Below are 21,173 nucleotides of genomic sequence, written 5' to 3' on the forward strand. Positions count from 1 at the left end.
GATCTTGGAAAATCCTTCAATAAATCGTCGATAATAGCCCGCTAGTCCGAGAAAAAAACGGACTTCAGACGGGTTCTTAGGCATAATCCAACTTTTGACGGCTTCAATCTTTGCGGGATCGACGTGTATTCACTGACTATTCATAATGTGACCCAGAAACTGAACCTCCTCTAACCAGAATTCACACTTGGAGAACTTGGCGTAGAGTTGGTTCCCCTGAAGTAACTCGAGAACCAAACGTAGATGTTGCGCGTATTCGGTCTTCGATTTGGAATAGATCAAGACATCGTCAATGAACACGATGACGAAACGGTCAAGATAAGGCTTACACACGCGATTCATCAGATCCATAAAGACCGTGGGTGCGTTAGTTAGACCAAAAGGCATAACAACGAATTCATAATGGCCATATCGGGTTCGAAAAGCGGTTTTGGGGATGTCTTCATCTTGAATCCGCAATTGATGGTAGCCTGAACGCAGATCGATTTTCGAGAAACACTGGGCACCTTGCAGCTGATCAAATAAGTCGTCGATTCGGGGCAAAGGGTATCGGTTCTTGATGGTTAGTTTATTCAACTCCCGATAATCGATACACATCCGGAACGATCCGTCCTTCTTTTTGACGAAAAGGACTGGCGTGCCCCAAGGAGAGGTGCTCGGGCGAATAAAGCCTTTTTCGAGTAGTTCCTGGAGTTGGTTTGAGAGTTCCCGCATTTCGGATGGAGCGAGTCGATAAGGAGCTTTGGCAACTGGGTTCGCTCCAGGAATAAGGTCAATGCGGAAGTCGATATCACGACTTGGCGGTAGTCCAGGGAGATCATCAGGGAACATCTGAGGAAACTCACGGACCACTGGGACGTCTTTGACTTCGGCTTTCTTTTTCTTTTCCTTCTCCGCTACTACAATGTTGGCCAAGAAGGCTCGGTATTCCTTGCGGAGATACTTGCTGGCTTGAACACATGACATGAGCTTGAGACCTTTCGACGTTGTTTCACCGTATACACATAGAAGATCACCATTTGCGAGCGAGAATCGGATCATCTTTTCAAAGCACACAACTTCAGCATGGTTTTCACGAAGAAAGTCCATGCCTACTATGACGTCAAAACTTCCGAGTTGCATCGGAATAAGGTCGATTTTGAAAGATGTGATTGTTGAGCTCGAGAATACAATCACGGAGAACAGAGTTAACGGCGACAGTTCTTCCAGTAGCGACTTCGACTTCGAATGACGAGGACAGATAAGAGCGCTTACGACTAAGGAGCTTCTTGAATTCAAACGACACAAAGCAGTTATCGGCTCCAGTATCAAACAAACATGATGCATAAATACCATTCACAAGGAACGTACCATTAACCACGTTGTTATCCGCCTGAGCCTGACGGGCATTGATGTTGAAGGTTCGAGCATGGGCTGCTTGCTGCTGTTGCTGAGGCTGCTGTTGTTGTTGCTGGGGCTCTTGCTTAACCACCCTGTTCGGGCACCTGTTTGCAAAGTGGTTAGGATCACCACATGCAAAGCAAACTCGAGCATTGACTGCAGGTGCTTGAGCTGCTGGTTGGCCTTGAGGGGCGGGGAGCAGAGCTTGGTTGGCAGTAGCTTGAACTGGGTCTTTACGGGGACCAAAGCGACAGTTCGCAGTGAAATGACCGTAAAGGTTGCAGTGAGCGCAAAAACGACAGGCTAGACCCACTTGATGATGATACAAGCATGTCGGGCAGAGCGGGTGAGGGCCTGTGTATGCACGCTTTGCTGGCGGTGCATTAATCACTGGAGCTGAGCGGTGATGCTGTTGCTGCTGAGCTGGTACAGCTTGTAGAGGAGCAGTAGTTGTTGCGGCAGCACAGCTCTTGCTGCTGGAGCTGTTGTTGTTGTGCTTCTTCTTTCTTGTTGATGACTTGGAGGATTGAGCAGTGGCAGTGTCGGTGGATGCTGTTGCGGTGGCTTGGTGCAGAGACTTGGTTTGCTTATCCCAAAAACCAGACTTCACTCACTTGTCATTGATCTCAGCGGCGAGTAGGTAGGTTTCTTCAATCGTTGCTGGCTTGGCGGCGTGAACAAAGTCGGCTACACAATCGGGCAGAGCTCGAATGTACTTCTTGATGGTTTGATCTGGGGTCTTGACTTGATCGGGACATATGATGCTAAGCTGCTTGAAACGAGCAGTGAGAGTAGCGTTGTCTCCATCCTTCTGCTTAATGGTCCAAAACTCGTCCTCCAGCTTTTTGCGTTCATGAGGAGGGCAGAATTCGTCGATCATAATTGCCTTCAACTCCTCCCATGTCAGCTCATAAGCTGCATCATTTCCGCGCTTGTTTCGTTCGGCCGTCCACCAGTCTAGAGCACGGGACTGGAAGACGCCTGTAGCATTGAGAGTGCAGAGATTTTCAGGACATCCGCTCTGGCGCAGAGTGACTTCGACTGAGTCGAACCAGTGAAACATGGCGGTAGGGCCATCTTCTCCGGTGAACTCTTTGGGTCCGCATGCTTTGAACTGCTTAAAGCTGAAAGCAGCCTTGTTCGCATCTTTGGGAGCGTCTGTTCGCGACTCTTCAGACAACTTGCTGGCGTTTTCGTAAACGTTGCTAACAGCCTTTGCTACGCTTTTGGCGATGATGGCAGCGAGACGCTTGTCTCTCTTCTCCTGACGAGTCAGGTGGTGTCGGGATCCAGACGACGACATGGTCTGCAACAGACATTGTCACGGGACTCAACACAACGAAATCGAATCTCGCCTCACACGTCTAGACTACTAAAGCTTAGGAACACGTCGAAACACATATCGCATAAACACATAGGCACATAACCACAGCTACACATAATCATAGAGCACAGAAGCACATAGAGCACATAGGTCACAGAAGCACACAACCACGTAGAGCATAGAAACATATAAACAGAGAACACACTCCTATTTAATCGCAGAGGTAGATGTAAACACATTGCTTTCCTAGAACACACAGAAAACCTAGAAATATTCTGACTACCTCTTATTTTTCAACAGCCCTTGATCGTTCGAGGATAGCGTAACGAGTAGCATAGCATAATTGTATAGTATAGCATAATATCGCTTAGATTGCAGTAGTTGGATATCGAATTGAGACAGGATCGCGATGCGAGTCGTGTGTGTTGATCGAAGTGATAGCAAAAATCGAATAAGTACCAAAATTAAACACATAAACAGATAATCACACATAGAGCACATAAAATCGACGAATCATCAGAGTCACAACTGCCGACTCAAAACAAAAATCGGGGACTGGATTGTCTGCGGCTACTAGACATCGACTACCCAAAGCGATTCAACTATTCACATTAGACTTGTCATCACATTTCGACTTTCAGGCTCGTGCTTCTACCTCGATTCTTGGGCATTCAGCACGCATTCCTTAGGTCATACTTGTGAGTTCAGGTCGTTGGAGTCCGTCGAAGCTTTGGTGAGATGAAACAAGTCCGGAATAAATTGTCAAGGTTAGGGTTTCACCCCTGGCTTAACAATTTCTTCCTTATTTTAGGAAACTTGAGGAAATTATTCATCAAAATATGGATCTCACTCCTGATTTGGTATAATTCTCCTCGTATGTTAGCGAAAATATTAGGATAAGCATGAGTAAATGGATAAAATCATCATAAGTCAGGCAATTTAGTCGGGAATTTGCGGTTTTCACACCTAGTCCTGACCAAACCGCTTAACTTTAGTTGAAAATTCGAGTGCAGTGATAGTGTCGAACAAGTGAGAGGTAGCACATAAACTTGGTCTGTTGGTTCCTAACTATAGTCTAGGTTTCTAAGACAGCGACGCGGACTAGGTCGTGTCTAGCCTAATTCCCTATAGTTATGGCTCTAATACCAATCTGTCACACCCCAACCGATGGTGGAATCATCGGGGCATGGCACTAAGCGAAACAGATTGTTCAGAAGTTTCCATAACAACTATCTATATAATCCAGTTAAAGATACGTCCCATACCGTATCCCGAATAAACAAATACATTATTACAGATAACATCCAAACAAGTAGTTCTGTTCCGACAACTCAGATTTAAGTTAATACAAAACATAAATAATGTTCAAATGCTCCTAAAGACCCAGTCTGACAAGATATACAGACAACTATGCCCTAGTTGCTTGTTCCTGACAGACAACTATTTGTTGGGGGCCTCTAAAGCTTTATTCTAGCTTCACTTCCCTAGCAAGCAAACATCTTAAACACCTGTCACATACGTTAAAATACAGTCAATACATAAATGTAAAGGTGAGCATACAAGTTTAATAATAGCATATAGAGTTCGAATAGTTTACGCATAACCAGCACGTACACAGAGGGAAATGATGCATGTTAATTATCGACATGGACCTATCGATACCAACGACTGCGGGTAGACTATCCGAGACAGTTCGTAATACATGATTACCACCGTAATCCATGCAAGTAATTGTCCTTAACAACCCCCGTATGAACGGGTGCTGAGTCCAAACTATAGTACTACGTTGCTAAGGCAGGTAGACAGCATTCCACGTGTAAACATAACAACAAGCATACATTTAGTCACGTAATACATGTAATCGGTTAGCGTTCAAATAGTTTGAATAGTGTGTTCGATTGTGATTTTGATAAGTAATGTATGTAACACCCAAAAGTGCTAAAGCAAAAAGGGATTCGAGTATACTCACAGTGATTGATTATGGATTGAAGGGAGCGCTGAGAGTAGGGTTAGCCTGAATAGTTCGATAGTATAACGATGAGTAATGCGGAAATGTAAACAAGTGTGAATGGATCGAATAGCCTGGTCGATCGAACGGGCCGTTCGTTCGGTTAACAGTCCTGTTCGATCGGCTGGGCCATTCGAGTGGATTGTTTCTTCCTCTGATGTGTTTGTGTATGATGGTTTGAACTTTTGAAGTTTTCGTTGTAGTATATGAGAACACTAAAGTGTTCTTACCTTTCAGGTCAATCGATCGAACGGTCTGTTCGATCGGCCGACTTAACCGATCGGTTAGGAACTTCAGAAGTAGTCCTCAGCTGAATGTCACTCGATCGAACAGCATGTTTGATCGGGTGGCACTCCATACTACGAACGAGTTGTAAAATCGATTAAGCGTTGAAGCATAGTATCTCATGATCCAAAGAGTAATGTTTACCAATCGAGTAGCATATTCGATCGAACATCACTTCGTCAATAGCTACTTCATGAAGTTTGAAAAGTGTGGGACTATGTGCTAGCCGATCGGTTGGCCCGGTCGATCGGCTGGTATGCCCGATCGGCTGGGCTGTTCGTTCGAACAGCCTAGCCGTTCGGCCAGCAATTCTGACCTGGTCGGCCTTTCGTCTACCACTTGGCTGTTTTGGCTGTTTTGATATGATTCCAAGGTATTTTGATGGCGAGTTAAACCATAGAACGTGGGTTCTTACTTGTTTCACAGGTTCGGACAGGAATCACCCAAGTCCGGCCGGTGAACTGTTCGGAAAGGTAGTTTGATGTTTAACCCGAAACTGGTGAAATGTCTAGATCTATTATAGATTTTAGTTTGTTTATGTGGAAATCGGTTAGATATAAGCTATTCATGGTTGAATGAGGCCAAAGTATAATGTTCTTCAAGAACACCATGATGACATCATCCAAGAACACTTAGATCTTGGTGATTTCACGGTTAGAAATCAAATTTTGAAAGATAGAAAGGTGTAGAATCGGGTAATGATAAAAAACGTACAAGATTTAGAGTGAAAACTTACCGGAGATGAGAGAAATCTGAGAAAAGGTGAAGAATAAGTGCTGGTTCGGTCAGAGCTTTCCAAAAGTAGAAAGAGTGACAATGACAGGGCTATTTATAGGCTCCAAAAGAGGAAAGTGGTAACCGATCGGCCAGGGTCTCCGATCGGCTAGCCTGTTCGATCAGTGATTCCTGTTCGATCAGGAACCCCTTTTTGAGTGTTTTGCGACGATTTTTGATATCTCGATTTCGATTGAAGATGATACGAATATGATAGAGTTCCTAGTCAAATTACTTTCAGTCCCAACTACTATATCTAACATACAATCATCTGTAATTCGCGTTTTGATTCGAGTTTCGATTGAGTTTGATTGCTTTTCGAGTTTCGATTGATTCGATTGAATACCACACAAAACATAAAGTAGACATGCACAAGTAACACATAAGGCACACACACACGTAAATATTACCACACCAGTTTCGCATAGTTCGAGTCTTGAGTTCGATTGATGAGTCGATTAACTTGATGATTGATTGATTAACTTTATCGCATTATTACTTCCTACTATTCACAGTCGTAAATCGGCTCGCGTTGGGTAAACATTCGATTACTCGATTCTTTCTGATTACAGCACTTACTCCACAGAATACAAATAAAACATAAAATAGACTAATTACAGTCAAGAAAGTCAAAGTTGACTTGGACTTTGACTTTGACTTTTCCATTCGAAGACACGGGGTGTTACAAGCGACACTTTAGTTGTTTATAGCTGGCAGCACGTTATGTGATGCGTTAAACATATGAAAACACGTGTTTCAACGTATCCGATCTAACTTAATGTAACCTATATAAACATTTGTTGGGATGAGCATTTGGTACCAGGTACCGATACAGAACCGTACCGGGTATATTCGGTACCGGTCCCAATTCCCATTTTCCCCGTTTTTCGGTACCGGTACTGGTATTTATGCGTAAAACACCAGTAAATACCAGTACCGAACTGGTGCATTCAGTGCCGGTGCCAATTTTCTCCGCCTTTCGGTACCGATACTTTCAGTACCATGCTCATCCCTATTTGTGGTTATAGTGTGCGATGATGACGTTAACGTGTGATGCCTACACGTGACATTACGTGTTTTTTACACATTGTACGCTCGTAGCACTAAAATCTTTATCAATTACCAAAAGTTAGAAGTGAATATGTAACTTGCTTAGTTTGAGGGTGTGAAGTGAAAGAATTAGAAGTCTAGGGGTTAGAAAGCAAAAGTCTAGGAGTTATAGTTGTAATTTGTGAAAGTTGAGAGGAGTTAGAGCATTCACATCCAACCCCCCCCCCCAAATTATGTGAGGGGTTTCTATTTTATGAAAAGTGGTTTTACTTGGTTGTAAGCAGAGTAAAGAAAATGTTACTGTTCGTAAATTTAAGGGGGGATACCATTCACCCTTTATAATTTTTTAATATATTTTGAAAGTGGTTGTGAGTGGAAGAGAGAGAAAATGTAATGATAAAAATATTAAAAAATAATATAATGTAAAAATGAGTGGTTAAATGTGAATGCTTTTAGAAGTATAGAGGCTAGATTTTTAATTTTGCAAAGAGTAAACTGCAATTTTACCCCCTGAGGTTAGGGGTCATTGGCACCCTTACCCCCCCTAAGGAAATAATTGCAATTTTACCCCCCACTGTTTGCTGTTATGTTGCAACCTTATCCCCCGGCCTCAAATTTGTTGACTAATCTGTTGACTATAACTTGAAATGACTATAATGCCCTTTCATATTACCCCTTGTGTTTTGTGCATTCCTGTGATATTACCCCCTGCCACCACTGCCACCGCCATTCACCACCACAGCCACCACTGCCACCTCCAGCCACCACCACAACTACCACTGCCACCTCCAGCCACCACCACAGCCACCACTGCCACCGCCATTCACCACCATAACCATAGTTCCGAGTCCGAGGGAACCACAGAGTGCAAACCGTCGCGGGAAACCTGAAAACAAGTCTTTTTTGTAGCCTCGATCAAGCCTAGCAGGGAGAAGAAATGCGAGGTCCAAAGTATCAGCTCCTTTAGTTGCCATAATAACCTTAATTTTACTGTCTGGTCAAGCTTAAATACTGAAATACAATAGAATCCAAAAATGTACATAACTTATTTCAACAGATAAACTAATAAATGGTTGATTTAACATTTCTTGAGCTATATTATTGACCTGATTTAGCAGTTCCATGAGGATTTGCTGCACTTCTTCATCAGCTCCAATTTGAGCACCAGATAACGATTCGAACCAATCACAAATAACGATTCAAACCAATCACAAAATCAATTCGCACAAATGAAATCAATAAAAAAAGATTCAAACGAATCACAAAACCAAGATGCCAATTCATCTTCTCATCTTTCAATCGGAGTCGGCATATCTCAGCGATCCGTGTAGCGTTTGAGTTCTGGGAGGTAAGATATTAATCAATGGATAACATTGAAGAGCCGTGGGGAAACAAACGCCTTCAATCGATCTGTAGCATTGAATCGGCTTGGAGTGATACAGTTGAAGGGCCATGAGATTAATGGCTAATGGCTATAACTGATGATTAATGCTTGGAGAGCATTGAAGCGTTGATTTAAGTTTATCATGGTGTGAGGGAACCACATTACAATCCTTGTTTCTAATAAATTTATAAGAACGGAACTTCTAAGTTGAAAACGGAACTGCGTAAATCATTGACAATCACCGAGTAATCAGCGATTTCAGCGGAAAAGGAAATGATGTGCTTGTCTTCGCTGGCAACAGTTTTGGGCGGCAACAGTGGTGGTTGTGGTGGTGGCTAGAGGTGGCAGTGGTGGTTGTGGTGGTGAATGGCGGTGGCAGGGGTTAATATCACAGAGTGCACAAAACACAGGGGGTAATATGAAAGGGCATTATAGTCATTTCAGGTGGTAGTCAACAAATTAGTCAACAAATTTGAGGCCGGGGGTAAGGTTGCAACATAACATCAACCGGTGGGGGGTAAAATTGTAATTATTTCCTTAGGGGTGTAAGGATGCCAATGACCCCTAACCAGAGGGTGTAAAATTGCAGGTTACTCTTTTGCAAAAGTTGAAGGCTTAAAAAACAAAGGTTCACCGACTATAGATCATGGTTGTGGCACTATCAATGTTTTAAAAACCGAAAGATCATCAACCTGGCCTTAGAATTGGTCGGATATTATGTCATAATTTTTCTTAACGTTTGTATATTTTGTATAAAATATAAATATTTAAAGAGTGTAAGGGTTTTTATAGAAAAAGAATTTATTAACATAGGAACGTTCGATAATATTTTACTTCAAAGTTATTGAAGGCGGATGGTAAAGATGGGTGAGCTGATCTTTCAACATCGATGACAACGGTATTGGAATTAGGGATGAGCTCGGTATCAATCAGTACCAAAAATCCCAAAAAATGGGTACGAGTAACAGTACCGATGATACCTGGTACAGCAGGGTTAGGTACCGCTACGGACCAGTATTTGAAGGTAAAAGCTGGTATTTACCGATAGCGTACTGGACCGATACCAACAACGCAAAGTATCGGTACCGAAAATCAAACCAGTTCAGGAAATTTAGTACCAGTACTCGGTATACCATTTGCTCATTCCTAAATGGGATAGTTATGTAGAGTTTTTATAGGGTGAGATAGAACGCCAAATTGGTGAATTTTTGGAGCTTCCAACATGTGGTTTGATAAGTAGTGTATGTTGGCCACATGGTTTCGGGTAGATGAAACATGGCCACAATAAAGTTGAATGACTAGATAGGAAGAGAGAATTAAAGTTTGTACAATTGTAAAAGACGTATCTATGAGACTATCTATCTGTTGGATTTATATGTACGGGTTCGATAAGTCAACACTGCTGACTGAGCTATGACCCGTAAGAGTTACACCTTGGGCAACGAACATTAAATCCACTTAACTTGGTTAACTGGTGACCACGAACAATTAACGGAACAAAATATATAATTATCTAGAATAATTATATATCCACGAAAAACGGGATATATTATTTATACGGGTTATAAATAATATAACGTTTAATTACTTATTCAGTTAAATTTTGTTTTTTGGGCTTCGTATCGCATTTGGACTTATACTAGATGTGTTGGGCTTTAGTGGCCTAAGAGATAATTAGGGTTACTGTATTAACCTCAATATATATTAATATATATATTGTTTTCCAAATACATCTAATTGTGCCTAGCCTACTGCCGTAAAAGAGATCACAAAAGGAAAACAATTCAATTTTGTGAGACAATCACAAAAGAAGTTGTCGTCAAACCAAATTATACCGCCACCACTTTCATAAGTGTACTGCCCTATTTTTCCTTTTCTTTTGTGTTACTAGACTGGCAAGCTACGCTGCTCGGTTCGTGTTCATATCTAGCACTCATTCGTTGTACCTCGGTGTCTCACACGGTTATTGTTAACCAAAGGGTATATTTATTCTCATCAGTAGATTAAATATTATGTGTGTATCGTATTTGCATGTTTGTAACCATGATCCTGTTCGATTCACTTTTGGTGTTGATTAATATATTTATTCCGCTGCGTATTTATTAATTATATATTTAGTTAATAAAATATGTCAAACCTGTTTTTGATAAAAGTAAAATTGACTCCCAACACTTTCTTGGTTGTTTCGCCCTCACAAGCTCATTTGTTAATCTCTAGAACAATCACTAGTCTCGGCAAATGAAATTTAGTGATACTGGCAAGAGCCTAAATTTTATGTTATCCTAATGTGGGTGTGACCATCCTGACACCTTGACACAATTACTCCTCTGTGAACATCTTGGGGCAATGGGAGTAATTGCTCATGCCACCATTTCGAAGGTTTTTGTAGCTAGGAATTAATTATAAAGGTTTGCTATGAAAGACATGTGATAATCTAGTTTCATAAATGGTGGTTGGTTGCACCTTGAATCATGTTGTTGTGTTTGATCCTGAGATTCTCCTACTCTTTGAAGGTTCGGTATTGATATGCAAAACAAACATTGTTAAAATTCAACTATCAACAAACATACATAGTTTTAAAGTTCAACAATCAACATACTGTGTACATTATAAATAAAGAAACAAAACCATAAGAATTCTTTGTCAACACTTAAGCGCCAGATGGTTGTTAACATATAAAATGAACATCTTTTACTTTATGATGAAAATGATTAAGCATGATTCGATTAACTTAAAGTCAAGTAATTTTCAAACACAATCAAAATAAAGATGAACTCGAGCCGAAATGAACAACACAATGAGCACCCCTATGATGTATTTAATCAGTTTTCCTCGGGTCTAGACCAAACCGGCCTCTAACTGATTATGTATTGAATTCCAGAAACACGGACTAGACAAGGTTGTATCAGGGACGTGTTTCTCCGCTCAGCCTGAGAAATGCTCACCACTCATATCTCCCTTTGACCATAAACCACCATCTAGATACCTATTTACCATTTATTACACGGGTTGAATAAAAAATATTAAATATTAAGTAATGAATATTATGATATTTTGAAATAAGATATGATTTAATTACTTTTGCTTTTCTAAATAACTATTTAAATCAAGAATCAGAATACAAAAGGATGAAACAAGAGAAGCAGGAAAAAGATTTTTGGTCTCAAAGATAACACGTGACACAACTAGTTGCTTATTAATTAGTTATATGTATATATAGAAGCATACAAACCCAAATATAAAAGGAAAACATACCATTATATTGATTGAATATACTATGTACACATTATATACATTTCTGCCAGATGTCATAGTTGGCTAGGAAACTTGCTAATACCCCTAAAAACTTCATTTAAAGTTTGTTTACTAGATACATATCAAAATGGCGAGTAGAGTTATATAAAGTTAGCTTGTGTAATAACGGTGATCTCCTACAAACACGTCTCTAAATCACGCGGAGTGAAGTACCTGGCATATAAATCACGTCTCTCTTTGAACCTTTTCAAATCACTCTCACGAGATTTATTCTTTTTAACCAACATAGCAATAGTTTCTTTAAGTTCCAACTTCAGTTCCCTATAACGTTTCAGCAATCGCATGTCACTCTCAGAGAGTCGATTTTTTGCGGGTACTACAGGGAAAACAATGTCTGGTTCCCTGAACATCATTAAAAATAAAACATCAACTCAGGCAGATCAAACCTAGCATAATTATAATGAATTTAAAACCATGCACTTACAAGCATCCTAGAGAAACGGCGCCATTGCCTCTTAAAATCCCACCATCCATGGAAATCGCGCCGTCTTTTATGCATGATATTGCACGTTTCATGTCGTCTCTGGTTTCATAAACTTGAGTATCACCAAAAAGACGATAAAACAATGTCTCTCGAAGGCCACAACCAGAGTCTGTTTTGGTGTCCGAGTGATCAGCATCTATATTTATCATGTTTACAGCATACCCCAAAAAGCCTGCCGGTGTGGATCCGTTAGGAAGTGTAGGATCAGGAAACAAAAGCTTTCCCTCAACATCTTTATCTACCTCGCATGCCCTGTCAAAGTAGAACTATGAAATATCGATATATATTTTTTTTCTAAAAACAAATTAGGATATTGTTAAACAGGAACCTTATGTCTTCAATGCACAGAACAAGATAGCGACCATTTATCGACTGACCAAGTTTTCTTGCAAACATGTGAAGCGCAAAATCTGGATTTAACTTTCCGTTCTTCTGATAGCTCTCAAGTAACCGCACGTCCTCATAATGTTTGCATACCACTGCAAGCATTTGATCTCCAAGATACTCAGAAAATAGCCTGAGAGAGGACAGGACAGTAATATCATGAATGATGATTATGTGAATTTCAATAATAAGAATTACACAAATAGATTAAACTCAACCTGCTAAGCTCAAAAGTGGGAGTTGTTCCTAGAAGTGCAACAATCCCGATGATATTTCCCATCAAACCACACCGATCTTGATCTCGCATTCCTTTCAGGTGTTTCATGACTAGAGAAGCAGCACAATCAGACTTAGATTCAACCCGTGTTAGTATTCTATTTTTCCCCAGTGAACCATATGAGTCAATACCAAGAATTTGGTCCCTGATACCTGAATGACGAAATTAACACTACATGACCACTCAAATAGTTTCTTTTTTTACAGTCGTAATACGATATGGACAATTCTTACCTTCAAGTTCTGACAGGTTGACCTCAATTTGTCTTTGCTCATCTTCCAGCCATCTAATTTCTGCTTCAACTTTCCCAATCCGCAAACCGATTTCATGAATGTCATCTTCAAGGTCCTGAAAACGAAAGGATACATGGTGTGAGTAAATATTACTCAACAATGGTTTACTAATGCAGACAGCTTAGCAGAATATGATACTGTACCTTTCGAAATTCCCTAAATGATTCTCTGTCAGTTTCTAGTAGCCTTGACTCAGCATAGCATATATCCATTTTCTCTGGAGTAAATTGTTGGGGACTCTTAGAAGTAATAGGTGTCTCTGATTCCATAAATGAGATGGCATTTAAACTGTGTCTTATATTCAGAGGCTGAGGCTCCATCTCCGAATGAGGTTCAATGAGAACCTATGTGTAAGAAACAAGAATCACTGATTCAGGTTTTAAAACAACTAAATAATCACGATCACATAATATAAGGTTGGTGCAATGATGCAAAATAAATAAATAAATAAATAAATAAATAAATAAATAAATAACAACACTAAAATGTAAAGTATATCATCCAGGTTGCCGCATTTTAATTGTATGGTAACCAACGTTTAATTTATTTTAATTCTTGAAAACAACATTTAATGTATTTTAGTTATCAAGAATTTAACATTTAACGTATTTTGGATTTTAAGAATCAACATTCATTGTATTTCATTCACACGTAAATGTGCATGAAAGTGTTCAAAACAGGGTAAAATGGACAGGTAAAACAAGTCATTATAGATTCATTTTCTATAATCAGTTGTGTTCCTGTATGAAATAAAAGTGTAAAACAACTCAGATAATTAAAACGAGAATAACTTTAACCCGACACTAAAAGCTTATTGTAACTACTTAATCAGACAGTTTTGAAAGAGAAAAAATCAACCTTAAGGGTCAACTGTAAATCAGGGCAACCGGAGTGAGCAGCAACAAAAGTAAACTCCCCTGTCTCTAAAGGAACAGGAACTGCACGAACTAAGCACCGGCCTTGTCGAAACACATATTTGACAGAATCTTCAATATCCATAAACTGTGATTGTGATTTGATCACAAGAGTATGTGATTGTCCAGTCTCATCTTCATCATGAAAGTTTACATCCACTTCACCCTTGGAATTCACAACTTCAAACTCCAAGTGTTCAAGTTGGGAACCAGCGAAACAGCTTTCGGGTATCTACAGTTATATATATAACTGACATAAGTTTGATATGAACACATTTCTTGTCTAAACATATTAGGTTAGAAGATTACAGACCTGTGATGAAATCCTCAGCTGCCTTTTCTCGATCTGCCACACTCTGCTAATAGATTCTTTATTCGAACAGATGGACAGCGATACTGTGTAGGAAAGTTGATTTTTCTAATGAGAACCATAATATTATTATATAAAAAAGAATATATAAATGGATAAGCATTTCATGTATGATACCGTTTCTTCCATAGCCTCCAGTTACTCTTAACAGGCCACAAAGATCAATGCACCCAAAAGCATCTACTTTCTTACTAGAAAAGGATCTATCCAACCAACAAAAGCCATCCACACTAAACCCCACCTTTTCGTTTTCTTGTACATGATTCCCGTATGCATCAAATAACTGTAACAGGATAATATATAATATAAAGCATCATAGAAATTGTATCGTGAAACAGAAATGGTGCATGTACCTCCAAATTCAAATCCTTAATTATAGTGCCTGGAATCAGTTGCTTCTCAAAGTTTTCTGGTTGCACTGTGAAATCTTGTACAGATCCGGGAAGAACTAAGGAAATACAAAATAGAACAAAAAATAAGCTTTAACAAGTGAAGTCCTAACAGTACCAAACAGATAATCCAAATAATTTATAATCATGTAAATTTAGTAAACGGCAGGCATATGCACACCTTTGATGGGGATATCTAAGTGTGAGTTCTCAGGCAGAGATAACACCATAGTGGCATCATAACTTGGTCGAATGTTGTCCAAATCAGAGCTCTCAATAACCAAATCCTACAAACAACATTTTGATTTTCAAGATACCATCTTATTAATGACAGCAAAATAAATGCAAGTAAACCATACCTCGATTACTAGGCCTAACTTATCTATTGATATAGATGGGCTGCAATGATTAATGATAATCCTAGTACTGTTTGGGCAGTTGATCTTGATTGATATATTCGGAAGTTCCAAGAACGGAATTCGATTATCGTATTTATCAAACATTGATACCGAAATGGGATTGCATGGACAACCCACCCTAAACAATAATCAGCGTGTAAATGTACATTATTAGTTTATTACTATCTAACAGAGAAAACACGAATGAACACATTAGATTTGAAAGGTGTTTTACGTTAAATTATGATGAGAAATCTTCTTGGAAAGTGCCCATTTGTGGACTTCGCGTGATGCTTTCACTTGGACCTTCACCACACATTTCTCACAAGTTGAATCTCTCTGATGATAAAAAGAAATATGTTCAGCAAATTAGAGAAATAATCCCACATAAATGTTAATTATCAGGAACTCGATGTTACTCACAATAGAAAAGGTGAATATATAAATGCCAACTTGCTGAAACAGAGGATGTAACTTGCATCTTGGTTTGAATACATACAAGCCATGTAAGTCTTTTAATGATGTAGGTTCTACACGTCCAGAATAGATATTCTTTGCATCCTGAAGCTTCTTGTTTGGACAATATGCAATGACTAGTGACATCTCAAACTTATCTTTCATCATATATTTCTGTTCCAAATGTTTGGAGGGAGTCCCAGATTTATAAGTAGAGGGACGCACCACGGCAACGATTTCAAATGATGATACATCCTTTGCATAAGTTTCAGGTCCATCAGGTAATGACTGCAAGAATAAATGACATTAAGAATAGCATAAGATAACAAAATTTTAATGAAATGCAGAATAACATAAATGGCAGTTTGATTGGATGAACTACTAACCGATTCTATTCCCAACTCACGACATTGCCTTGCATTTAAGATCTCAATTGAGGAAGGGCACTTCTGCTGTTGCTTCTCCAGTTGGTTATTCCATTCAGAATCATCCATTGCCAAACACTAGAAAATAACTTTTTGTTTAATAATAGATAGTCATAGTTGTCATTTGATAATTACAGAATCCCTAACCTTTCCAGAATCAATGACATTTATCGGTATTGATACGGATTTTCTCAAAGCAAATTTTGGATTTTCTTCAACCGATTCAAGTAGCGAGCCATCTTTTTCTGAGATGTCAATTGTCCTTCCAAAATAAAAGAAATATTGAACAAAATAGTGCGAGATCAGAGATACTGAAAGTTAAGAACAGAATATGGATGAAGATATAGAATTAGGTGGTCTACCTGCAAATTATCCACGCATCCCCTGTTTGACCAAAAATATGGGAAGTTAAATAAAAGGATAGTCTAATTAAATTGATTAAAAGTTTTTGGTACTCACCACCAGCATCCCCTTGAAATCCTTCAAGGAGGATGTATTCTAATGTGGCATACACATTGTTCTTGTGGAATCCAGCACATGCTCCCTTGAGAATTTTGATTTTCTGCCCAGATTTCCAAGTTTTTCCTTTCCGCCTAAAAGCTTTATGAATCCTCACAACTGCAAGCAGAATGAAAATAAGTATAATGAAATTAATGCACATGAAACCAAAAATTGAATTCTCACCGTCACTGGTTATATGAAGCTCCTTTTTGTTTGAAGGGTTTACTATAAGAACAGGTTCATCAATTCCAGAATCGACTTCTTCATCATATTTGTCATGCATTTCCCTTACCCACAGTTGGTACTGCTTATCCAATTGTGTGAGGTTCAATGATTTTCCGTCTCTTCTGATGTCAATGTCTACGCCTGTTGATGGATCTGTATGGTCTTTACGTTTATTACAGATTACATATTTAAAGATCATGACACACATGAGGTATACACTTTCAAAAACTAACAATTACCCGAATCTTTCTCCTTGCTGCCCAAGTTCCTCAATGCAATAGTAAAAGGGTTTTGGTGCGCGAAATCAGTCTAGAAAAACAAACACAAACAAGCATCAGCGTCATCAGCTAACTAGGTGCAATGTATGATAGAAAGAAATAGCCAATGAACGACAAACTCATACCTTAGAGGGTGTTGGGCTGAAACCAGCATCCGTATCTAAAATCATAGCAATTTGAACTCAGCCATACAATCGATTGTACAAAGAAGCAAAAAAAAGAATGAAAGAAATTGTTGGTTATACCGATAAAACATTTAACTCGCATGCAGCTTCTCTTGAAGAAGACTTGTGATCTGTCTATCTTTTTTAGTCTGAAATCCATAAACGGAAGCCATGCCTGATTCAAAGAAAAAAATCAAAATTATATTCTTGAAGGTAACTAGTAAAAAATCAAACTGTCATATATGCAATTGTTTGCATCAACTCACCCAACGAGCATCTGGTAGCAGACGACCTAACCGTCTACAAGACACATGCCTAAAACTTTCGAAGTCTTCTTTGTAATCATATCCGTCTTCTTTCAATGTTTCAATAATACTATCAATGCTTTCTTTGCCCTGTTATGTAAAGTTAAATAGGATAAAATGGTAAAAGAATCCACATTCTATACAAGTACCATGTAGATTTGTATGTGCGTATACGTACCTCTTTAACAGGGAGATATACACACCTTAGGCGTGCATTCGCCTCATTTGATGATCTTGTTCCTGGAAAATGGAAGGATGAAATTATATGGCAGAATTTCAGAGTTAACAAATTTAGTAATGCTAAAAAGAAACAAACCTTGACTACTTGTCATGGTAGCATTGTCATGATTTAATTTAAAATGAATTTGTAGCACAAATTCTGGACCATTGCATGAAGCTAGATTTGTGATTGCTACCTCCCCGCCAGGAATTTCTGCTAGATCCTCTCTGTTAACCTAAAAGTGCCCATTATGCAGGAAAATATTAGATTACTAAAGACTGTTTCAAAAACTTATGAATTTAATGTTAAGAACAGATGAAATTCACTGTTAGGTAAAGTACATGCAACAAAAGCTTTTAAAAAAGGAATAAAGTGCAAACCTCAAATTCAACAGGCATAATAGTTCTCCCTTTCTTGGATAAGTCATCACACTATAAACAGAAACAAACTAAGTTACAGTATTAATCATGAAAGTAGTTAATTCTAGTGCGAATCCTAGTTAGTAAGAACAACGAATCTTATAGTTGAAGACATAAATAAAGAGTTTATCTTGGTAATCAAAGAATGCAAACTATAACACCCCTGCATCATGTATAAGGCAGCAAACCTGTATATAGGGGAAGTAAATATCCTTTAATTTGAATTGAAGCCGCCTTATGTTGGGGCTTCTCATCTTTGGTTCGAAAATCTCAACCTGTTCAAATGTTGTCCACAAAAGTTGATGTCAGATCATATCTAAGCCCTTCAAATTTATGATAATTGTTACCTTCGTGAAACTTCCCCCGGGAGATAATTCAAGTTCGTCATTTGTGGGGTCTCGAAGGCCACCATAAGTCTGAAATGCAAGAAAGAACAAGGAATAGAAAATAAATCAGGCTTAAAAGGAGTAAAAAAGAAAGGAGAAAACATATGACAGAGATCAAAATGACACAATTACCCTCCAAGTTGCTTTTGAACCAGAAACAGAACCATTAACAAGAGCATCTCTCTCAAGACGTAACATATAGACTTTTTTACCATTTTTGGTCTTGGATGAAACTTCCGTGCGCCTACATTAAGATAAGCAACAAAATGAAACGATTACAATTAATAGAAGAAGTTTCTTAAATATTAGCATGTCATATAAGGAATTAAATCTTAGTTTAATAGACATACCTTCCTAAATGCATTGATGCAATAAAGCCACCATATCCAAACATGCCAAAGGCAGGCTGTACATGCCACCAGAAGGTTTAACATCAGTCATCACGAATAAGGTAATATTTAAGGATGACAAATTCAACATATTTCATGCAGTTTCACAGCAATTACCTTTAAATATGGAGGCTTACCACCAATGGCTTGTGTCTTATATGTCCTGTGGAGAGAAGCACCCATCTTCCCCCTATAAAGCAATAAAAACGTATAATAAAAGCATAATCATGAAAGTAAGAAACAAAGAAATACAACATTTGAGAAAATAACATCTTACCACTTCTCTATAGACGTAGAGTCCATACCCGGACCTGTGTCAAAAATAGATATCTTCTCATTTGAAACTTCAACACTGCAAAATGATGAAAGTGGTAAGAATTAGTAGAAACCAAAATCCCTAAAATTTCAGGCAACAAAGTCAACTCCATATGTTGACCCGGTACCTTATTAGCCTCTCATCACTTTCATCGTTCGCCCACACCGCTTGCAAAGAATTGTCCTAAGAAAAAGAGTATGAAATTACAAACCTTGAACATGGATTTGTTAGGAAATTTAATAAATACGTATAATTACTCACAATCAAATCAGCCAATGCGGTTTCAAAAGTATATTCTTCTGGTAATTCCATTAACAACTCTGTATCAGGAGTTAAATCCCACATGTTCTATGAAAAAAAAAAACATTATAGTTCAATAAGTATGGTAAAGGAAACGAAGATCTATTTAAATTATAATCAGCCCTAACAAACCTCATAGATTGTTGCCGGTGGAGACCCATCCTGTTACAAGATCATAACACATTAAGCAATTAAACGAGTTTAACAAATCAATGTAGCAAAAATCAAAATGAAAAACCGAAAACAGAGTTGTAGACGCACATCAAGTCTGAGATTGTGTACTTTGTTCATCTCTAACTTTGTTAACTTGAGGCAATTTCTATAAACATAATCATAATCGTCAACAAAACACAAATCAGCATGCCATTTAACACTTTTCTTAGGGCTAGATGCTTTTTTGGCTTGTATTGCTCTATCATGTTGCTCTTTTACTTTGTTAGCAAGCTCTCTAACAGTAATCGACTCCGTTCCTTCAGGTATCTTCACCAATACAGTCATCCCATTCGGCAACAGAATTCTCAGCTTGTAAACCCTCTGTGGTTGTGAACTGGAAACAACTTCCCTACTACTTACTCCACCGGAATCTGGTGTCCTCTTGTTAGATCGCCATACTTCAGAGCCCTCACTCAGTCGCTTTTGAGGCGTTAGAAGATACCGTTTACCTTCCATCTAGTAAACTAACTGCCAAATAAGGTAGAAAAATGTTTAGAAGCTGAAAAAGCAGGTGAACAATAGTGATTGAGTGATATCTACTACATTTACATGACGGCCCTAATGTGGTCAACTGAAATATTAAAGAAAAACTAATCAAAACTGAGAAAAATGAAGTATAATCTGAGATTCAAAGATCAATAGACGTAATCGAAGAGTATGATCAGCAAAAGGTTAACAGAGTATCATTTTACAAGTTTACAACTATACGATCAAGTGATCAACTGCTAAATAAGGAAATAAAATCTTCAGAAGTTGTGAAATCAAGTGAACAACACTGAAAGGAACGTAAGTTTGAAACCCTAACTGCCAAATAAGGCAATAAAATCGTCTGAAGTTGAAAAAACAAGTGAACAACAGGTGATTAAGTGATATCTACAACGTTTACTTGACGATCCTACAGTCATTAACTGACATTGCGAATAATTTCAGAAGAAGTGAGAAAAATGAAGGATAATCTGAAAATTGAAGAGTAATAGACATAATCGAAGTGTATGATATCATAATAAACGTTAACAGAGTATCAATTTATGAGAATATGATGAGAAAAAGTTGGATTGTAGATAGTGATCTTTGTGGTATTACCTGCAATTTGAGCGAGAAGAGACGAAGCTGAAGGGTTTTGAGAGAGATAGAGAGGGTTTTTGTAAGAATAAACGGAAACGATGATGGTGAGTGTAATACTATACTGCAGGCTGCTAAAGTGAGCCGGGTGTGTAATCATTCCTCGCCGTTTGTTTGTTTCTCTGACACCTCACGGAGCCGTCAAAATTAACATCCAACCAGTAATTTTTTGGTTATTTAATTTTTTTTAACGAAATGTGTAAGCTTTGATTTTTTTTGGTTTTTTAAACGATTTAATTTTTTTAACATTCTTCCGGTGTAGGCTTTGATATTGGGAACTACTCGCTGGAGAGTATGTTTTTGAAAGTAACAAATGATTAATTGCCACACGAGAAAAAAAAAACAATTTTAATGCAAAAAGGTGGCAATTTCAATGCGAAATGGTTAAAAACTAAATCACTGGATAAGCATTTTGGAATGCTCTT

At 38.4% G+C, this 21,173-nt stretch overlaps 1 protein-coding gene across 3 annotated transcripts; it reads right to left on the reverse strand.

The window, feature by feature from the left end:
• Window positions 1-11,442: 11,442 nt before the first annotated feature.
• On the reverse strand, window positions 11,443-20,815 carry LOC110872940 (structural maintenance of chromosomes flexible hinge domain-containing protein GMI1). Of its 3 annotated transcripts, none has more exons than XM_022121848.2 (37): window positions 20,710-20,815; window positions 19,675-20,094; window positions 19,546-19,575; window positions 19,375-19,461; window positions 19,241-19,296; window positions 19,075-19,149; window positions 18,915-18,987; window positions 18,759-18,814; window positions 18,541-18,652; window positions 18,370-18,438; window positions 18,211-18,297; window positions 17,984-18,034; window positions 17,700-17,838; window positions 17,562-17,623; window positions 17,345-17,473; window positions 17,160-17,253; window positions 17,040-17,074; window positions 16,876-16,945; window positions 16,595-16,777; window positions 16,370-16,528; window positions 16,273-16,294; window positions 16,058-16,172; window positions 15,872-15,988; window positions 15,453-15,773; window positions 15,265-15,368; window positions 14,991-15,168; window positions 14,813-14,918; window positions 14,596-14,690; window positions 14,360-14,525; window positions 14,186-14,268; window positions 13,817-14,104; window positions 13,102-13,302; window positions 12,899-13,013; window positions 12,607-12,817; window positions 12,333-12,521; window positions 11,945-12,256; window positions 11,443-11,862 (listed from the first exon to the last, which is right to left on the reverse strand). In XM_022121848.2, exons 2-37 carry the CDS (start codon window positions 20,080-20,082, stop codon window positions 11,637-11,639), a joined length of 4,824 nt encoding a protein of 1,607 aa, XP_021977540.1. In that variant the 5' UTR covers window positions 20,083-20,094; window positions 20,710-20,815; the 3' UTR covers window positions 11,443-11,636. The 3 variants fall into 3 exon arrangements, with proteins under 3 accessions (XP_021977540.1, XP_021977539.1, XP_021977538.1); XM_022121847.2 differs by having other exon boundaries at window positions 16,595-16,789; XM_022121846.2 differs by having other exon boundaries at window positions 16,595-16,798.
• Window positions 20,816-21,173: the final 358 nt, after the last annotated feature.

The sequence above is a fragment of the Helianthus annuus genome, chromosome 8, assembly GCF_002127325.2.
Source record: "Helianthus annuus cultivar XRQ/B chromosome 8, HanXRQr2.0-SUNRISE, whole genome shotgun sequence".
Lineage (NCBI taxonomy): Eukaryota > Viridiplantae > Streptophyta > Magnoliopsida > Asterales > Asteraceae > Helianthus > Helianthus annuus.

Coding starts and splice junctions, on each gene's coding strand:
- LOC110872940 (XM_022121846.2), bottom strand. CDS start 20,082: ATGGAAGGTAAACGGTATCTTCTAACGCCTCAAAAGCGACTGAGTGAG. Junction 18,298..18,369: donor CCGGGGGAAGTTTCACGAAG/GTAACAATTATC, acceptor ACATTTGAACAG/GTTGAGATTTTCGAACCAAA. Junction 16,529..16,594: donor GCTTCATATAACCAGTGACG/GTGAGAATTCAA, acceptor TTCTGCTTGCAG/TTGTGAGGATTCATAAAGCT.